Source organism: Python bivittatus, unplaced genomic scaffold (assembly GCF_059951505.1).
Source record: "Python bivittatus isolate LINGU-HERP-01145 unplaced genomic scaffold, Pbiv_v1 ctg000650_np1212, whole genome shotgun sequence".
Lineage (NCBI taxonomy): Eukaryota > Metazoa > Chordata > Lepidosauria > Squamata > Pythonidae > Python > Python bivittatus.
In genome coordinates this window covers 2,691,599-2,698,645 of record NW_028277093.1, presented here as the reverse complement: position 1 = coordinate 2,698,645, position 7,047 = coordinate 2,691,599, and the positions used below count along the sequence as shown (strand labels likewise).

Below are 7,047 nucleotides of genomic sequence, written 5' to 3'. Positions count from 1 at the left end.
TATTGGGAAGCTAATTTTCTGCAGAAAGTCCAAACTTTGCCCCTCAAGCTCCTAACGCCCCGGTCCTCCCCACGATCATCTTGGGCGTGCGCTCCGCTTCCCTTCCCAGCATGGGAAGCAGGATCCGCCCGGGGGCGCCCTCTTGCCAAGCGCCTCCTGCTCTCCCCGGTCAGCCAGACGGAGCCCCCGGGAGGACCTGGGCGGGGTACGGAAGTGGCCGAGGGGCCCATCTAGGGAGAGGCTCGCTGTCCTCGGAGTCTCCGAGGCCTCGCGGAGGCCCTTCCGGGGAGGGCGGGAGCTGCACGTGCACGGCTGCGGCGGGCGGGAAGAGCGGCGCTCGCGGGGCTGCGCGGAAGGCGGGGCACGGACTTGCTAGCCCTTTAAGGTAATCCAGACAAGAAGCACAACCAGGAGTACTAACTGTATTGTAAGGTTAAATTAACAGAACCTTGCAAGGCTGAAAGTATTTCTCCCCTCCTTTCCTTTTACTCTCTGGAAAACTAAGAAGTGTCCCTTGTGAAACATTCCCACGCCCCCCTCCTTCGACCTCTCCTTATGTGGGCTCAGAAATCTTCTTCATGCTCGTTCTCCAGTCTGCAGCTCTCCCTCCTGTCTCCCAAGGTCATTGCCACGTACCATTACGGACTTGAGCACTTGCCTTCCATCACGCCTTCCTTGGATGTTCTTGTGGGTTCCTCCCATGGCTGACAGAGCTGCCCCTGAGTCCAGTCCATAGGCCTCCATGACCCACCCTTTAATGGGCAGAAGGAATAACTTGAGGAACAGAAAGAAGAGCCACAGCCAAGACAACAGTCAGATAAAACACATCTGAGTCCAGGCTAGAACTGTAACCTGAGTAAGCGTCTCAGACAAGACCTTAGTTCTCAGGGAGATAAAGGGAGGGAGGAGGGAAGCAAGATTCCAGACTTGCAAGATTATGCAATAAAGGTAGTATTAGCATGCATGACTTTGGTTTCCTAATCCAGTCTACCCCGAAGGGCTAACACAACCTCACCAGCATCAGTAATCTGTGTGGGGTATTGTTCTGGCCACAAGCCACTCTGACATTTTCATACCTTAGTCCATATACACATTTATATGCCAGAATGGACTTTCTGTTTTGTAGGTTCAAGAATATAGTAAGGATGTTTTTATAACAAATCGTTCCACTGCTGTTTTCTCATTCCTAGACACTATAACGGCATTGACATTATCTTCTGGAACGTCTGCTGTTCGCAGTGGAGGAATAACAGCGATTGAGTTTCCAACTCAGGTAGGAGGATTCTCCCCTTCCCAAAAGTGCTAGTACGGTCTTATTCAAGAAGCACCCAATATTATGCAAACAGTCTGAAAGCCTTTTCCTGAGCAGCTTCCTGATAATGGCATAGGAAGGCAGATAGGGCTGCATGTCATCCTCAAATACATGGCATCTCAGAGGACTTCCTGCAGAACCTTTCCCAACATCTTCATGAAGCTGTTCTGTAAGCTCTGTGTCGAGTGACAATATAGGGCATTGGTTAAAATGTCACAGGATTCTCCCAGTCCTTTTTGAGGAAGCTACCTTCCAGGAAGGGCTGAAACTTTCAATCAACAGTGCATCCAAGATCTGTCCCATCAGTAGAAAGAAAAGGAATATGGGTTTTTTGGTCCTGCAAAATAAGCCAAACCAATAAAGCATTATCCTAGATGTATTTTTAGCCAGAGGCTTTGCACTTTAAGTTTTTAGAAAGTTTCTCCAGAGAAGAGACTTATTTGCCCTACTTTGAAACTCTGCTGATGGGGTTTATTCATTAAGAAGAAAATTTGCATACCGTTTTTTTTAACTGTTGTTTAATAGGAATGCTGAGGGAATTTTTTTTTTCTCCCTGTTTCAGGATTCGGCATCGCTTGAGGACATAGCTGTGATTTTCTCTGTGGAAGAGTGGGCTCTGCTGGATTTTGAGCAAAAAGCCTTGTATCGAGAAGTCATGGTGGAAAATGCAAGGAATATGGCCTCCTTAGGTAAGGGATCCTCTTTCCTCTGGACTGAAACAGTGGTGGAAACAAGCCGTTGATCTATTTCTCAGACAAAATACTAGTGTGTTCGTTTTGTTCAGTGGAGGAGCGTGTCCTTATCTGCATTTCTACTCCTGCTTGGTCTGTTAAGATGGCCTAAACCTTCACACTGTCTCCAGAAAGAGGAGAGGAGTCCTCCCGTGCAGTTCCTCATCCTAGTCAGTTTCTGATCCTGCCTGTCCCACTTGGTAGATAGCCTTAGGAGGTACTTTCATTTTGCTGTTTTTCAGTCTATAATGATGGCACTTAGAAGCCCCAGTAGTCCAGGGGGTTTATCACAAGGAAGTGACCGCCAGAGAACTGGGGTGTCTGATTGGCCGGATTCTCCGGGGATGGGACCTCCCATTCAGGTGGCTCTCCCTCCCATTTTCTCCAAGGCTTCCCTTTTGTAAGTTCTGCCTGCAAATGCAGGGACAACTGAGGATGAATGCACACACCCAGACTAGAGCCAGTTTTTTCAAGGAGAGCTTCCTCATGAAAAGGAGGCTGAAGCTCAGTTCCCAGGTCCAAGTCCATCAGTGCTTCCACCTTCTCAGATCTAAATTAAATGAACCTGTTCTCCCTCCTCAAGTCCATTATTGAAGAGAGGCAGCTTTCAAGAGTCCCTCCTGCTTCCTTGGAACTGAATCTGGAGCAGTAGAGCTTATTAAGCCTGAGACTTAAATGATCTCCAAAGGTTTCAGATTTTCATGTTGCACCACGGAGAAGAAGAGGAACCCCCATGTCACATCTTATATCAATTCGATACCAAGCTTAGCACCATATTTTGAACATGACATGGGAGCTTGGGGGAAGTTTTGGTACTGTTCAAATAAGAGATGCAACAATGGTGCTTGATCCCTTTTGCACCTCAGCTTGTGTCAATTTTCCTTCTTTCTTTTTGTTGCAAGCAGGTGATGGACTGGAGATGGAGGATTCTGGCCAAGAGGCAGCAGCACCTTTGCCAACAGTGGGAAAGGAAGTTGTGGAAAGGATGTTTGGAAAGCAAAATCTTGAGGAAATCCAGTTGAAGGGGGAGCTGGGGAAATGCTCTACTCTCCCGTGTGTAGATATCAACGTCTTCTTGGCCAAAGACGATCACCAAGAAAAAGGAGTGTGTCCAGGGTGCAGAAAAATACTCAGAGATCAATCGGGATTGTGTGACTGTTGCAGAAGCCACGCTGTAGAGAAACAAAATGAAAGTGAGAAATGCTCCAGAAGGACCTTTCCTCTTACTTTACATCAGAGAATACAAGAAGGAAAAAGATATAAATGCACGGAGTGTGCAGAAAGCTTCAGTACAAGCCGATCCCTTAAGTCGCATAAAAAGATTCACAAAGCAGAGGAGCCATATAAATGCCTGGAATGTGGAAAGAACTTCAGTCAGAAAAGTCACCTCAGTTCACATAAGAGGGTCCACAAAGGGAAGAAGCAATATCAATGCATCAAGTGTGGAAAGAGCTTCAGAAGCAGTGGCTCCCTTATTTCCCATCAAAGCATTCACAGAGAGGAGAAGTTATATCAATGCAAGGAGGGTAGAAAGACGCTTGCTCAGAGCAATGTACTGAATTCCGAGAAAAAAAGCCACACTGGGAATAAATCATGTAAATGCCTGGAGTGTGGAAAGAGCTTCAACCATGCAAGTGAGCTAACTTACCATAATAGGACCCATACGGGGGAAAAGCCATATCAATGTACAGTATGCGGAAAGAGCTTCAGTCAAAATGGTAATTTCAATTTACATAAGAGGATCCACACGGGAGAGAAACCATATAAATGCACAGAGTGTGGAAAATGCTTCAGAACCCCTGGTTCCCTTACTTGCCATAAGAGGATTCACACAGGGGAGAAACCATATGAATGTAAGGAATGTGGAAAGAGGTTTAGTAGGAGCAGTTCCCTTTTTTTCCATAATAGGATACACAAAGGGGAGAAGCCGCATAAATGCCTGCAGTGTGGAAAAAGCTTCAGTCAAAAAGTTCATCTTAATTCACATGAGAGGACCCACACAGGAGAAAAACCATATAAATGCCCAGAATGTGGAAAGAGCTTCAGTAATGCACGTAACCTTATTTCTCATAACAGAATTCACACAGGGGAGAAACCATATGAATGCATAGAGTGTGGAAAGTGCCTCAGCAACTCTAGTTCCCTTTTATCCCATAAAAGAATCCATACTGGAGAGAAACCATATAAATGCACTGAGTGTGGAAAGAGCTTCCACAAGAACAGTCACCTTACTTCCCATCAAAGGATTCACACTGGTGAGAAACCATATAAATGCATGGAGTGTGGAAAGAACTTCAGTCAAAGCGGTCACCTTAATCTCCATAAAAAGATCCACACAGGGGAAAAGCCATATAAATGTACTGAGTGTGGGAAATGCTTCACCGGGTCAGGTTCCCTTACTTGCCATAAAAGGATCCACACAGGGGAGAAACCATATGAGTGCAAGGAATGTGGGAGGAGCTTCAGTCAAAAATATCATTATACTGTACATAACAGAATCCACACCGGAGAGAAACCATATAAATGCACTGAGTGTGGAAAGAGCTTTAGTGACACTCGTGAGCTTACTTCCCATAAAAGGATCCACACGGGGGAGAAGCCATATAAATGTGTGGTGTGTGGAAAGAGCTGTAGGACTTGCAGTGACCTTACTTGCCATAAGCGGACCCACACTGGTGAGAAGCCATATCAATGCAGTGAGTGTGGAAAGTGCTTTAGTCAAAATAGTTCACTTTCTTCCCATAGAAGGATTCACTCAGGAGAGAAACCGTATAAATGTATGGAGTGTGGAAAGTGCTATAGTCGTAGCGGTCCTCTTAATTCCCACATGAGGATCCATACAGATGAGAAACCATGTAAATGAATTGAACGTGAAAAGGTATTTAGTCACAATCAGTCATATAATATCCATAGAAAGATTCAGTCACAGAAGAAACCAATAAATGTATCAAGTATGGGAAGAGTTTTATTCAAAATATTTCCCTTATTTTTCCTGTAAAGGGATTTGCTCACAGGAAGAAACTGTATAAATGCTCACAGGAGAAACTGCATAAATGTCTCAAAGTTGCAGAGTGCTTTGGTGACTCTTCTTTGCTTATTCACATAAAATGATTTGCTTGGAAGAAACCATATAAATACATTGAGTGTGGAAAGTGTTTCTGAAGCACTGGCAACCTTACTTTCCATAAAAAGACATGAACGGTAGAACCTTGTAAATGAAGGGAATCTTAATGGAGCTTCTAGGTGATAAATAGCCTTCTCACTGAAGGATCCATGCAGGAGGGAAACCATATATGTGCAAGATGCAGTGGAAGAGCTTCAGAACCAGAAGTGACCATAATTCCTGTGGAAGAACACATACTAGGGAGAACTATGTAAATGTCTTGAGCGCAGAAGAGATTTGCACACAATCATTCACTTTATACCCATGGAAGGATAAAACCATATAAAGCCTGGAGTATAAAAAGTGCCTAGAAGCAGTGGGATTTATCACATAGAAAGATGTACAAAGGGTGATCTGGATGAATGCATTAAGTGTGTAAAGGGAATTGAAAAGACTGCAGTGCTGAGCTGTTGAGTATAATCTGCTGGTGTTGGATGGAAGATTGGAACAAACAACTGGCTGGTGAGGACAAGGGGAGAGAAGTGTGATGTCCTTGGAGCGGATCAAGGAGAGGACAGGAAAGGTCTTGCAAGAGTTCGCTACCACTGGCTACTTGGAAGAAGATGGGATGCCGAGCATTTGTCCATACTGTGCGCTGAATGTGGCCTTTCTTGGAAGACTCAACATTGTAATCATCCTCTTACCACAAGGGGCACTAGAGAGAGTGACAGGATTCTGCACTTGCATCTAGATGCTTAATTTGAAGAAGATGCCTTCTATTGAGTAGACTCTATTTGTGACGGGTGTCAACATTTCCACTTCTCTTGTATTTACAAGAAGAAAACATGCCGGCTCTATGGTAAACATGGCTTTGCCGTCGCCATGTTAACTTCCTGAATAAAGATTTTTTTTTCTTTCAAGGACGAGTCTCCAGACATCTTTTATATAAATGTCAATCTCCTTATTAACTTCTTTCTCTCTAAATACACTTTTGCACCATGAAAATCTCCAACATGTTTAACTCTAGCTAACTTATGTTTATACATGCACTGGTGGGACAAAAATGCCAGCAATTTTTCAGGAAGTTATAAGGAGGAAGGTGGCTGGTGTGGGTCTTCCGGGCTGTGTGGCCGTGTTCTGGAAGTTTTGTTTCCTAACGTTTTGCCAGCATCTGTGACCCAGCATCTGTGACCGGCATCTTCAGAGAGCAGGAGCACAGACAGGAGCAGTTCTCTCTGTGGCCAGGATGAGGTGACCCTTTTGTGGGTATTTATAGAGATCTGAGGGGGTGGGGGGTGTGTGATGGGGGGGCGGGGGGGTTGGGTTAATGAGTGGCTGCTTGTTTTGGTGTCAGAATACCTGTGTATCTTCCTGGGGATTAGGCAGGGTTTTTTCTTCTATTGAGTTGTTAACGAGCGGCTGCTGGGGGTGATTCACTCTAGAATACACACGTATTCTAACACCAAAACAAGCAGCCACTCGTTAACCCAACCCCATCCCCCCATCCCCCCCCTTCAGATCTCTGTAAATACCCACAAAAGGGTCACATCATCCTGGGCACAGAGAGAACTGCTCCTGTCTGTGCTCCTGCACTCTGAAGATGCTGGTCACAGATGCTGGCGAAACGTTAGGAAACAAAACTTCCAGAACACGGCCACACAGCCCGGAAGACCCACATCAGCCATCGTATTCCGGCCGTGAAAGCCGTCGACAATACACAGAGAAAGGATGTTTCCTCATATTCACAGAGAAGAGGGTCCCTACTTGAAATGGAAGGGCTGGGGCGGGGGTATGAACGGCTGCAGGCATGGATCTGAACACCTTTGAACGCAGCCAAATCCTTAATCCTAACTCTGGACCTGGGGGAGTGTGCCTCATCCCTGCTCCTGTGCTTTTCTGTA

The 7,047-nt window shown here is 45.5% G+C and overlaps 1 protein-coding gene across 1 annotated transcript; it reads left to right on the top strand.

Annotated features, from left to right (window-relative positions):
* The first annotated feature begins 233 nt into the window (after positions 1–233).
* LOC148214505 (uncharacterized) lies at positions 234–6,130 on the top strand. The gene is made up of 4 exons (XM_088151383.1): positions 234–385; positions 1,191–1,273; positions 1,875–2,001; positions 2,949–6,130. The coding sequence occupies exons 3-4, from the start codon at positions 1,968–1,970 to the stop codon at positions 4,904–4,906; spliced, it is 1,992 nt and encodes a 663-aa protein (XP_088007509.1). The 5' UTR covers positions 234–385; positions 1,191–1,273; positions 1,875–1,967; the 3' UTR covers positions 4,907–6,130.
* Positions 6,131–7,047: the final 917 nt, after the last annotated feature.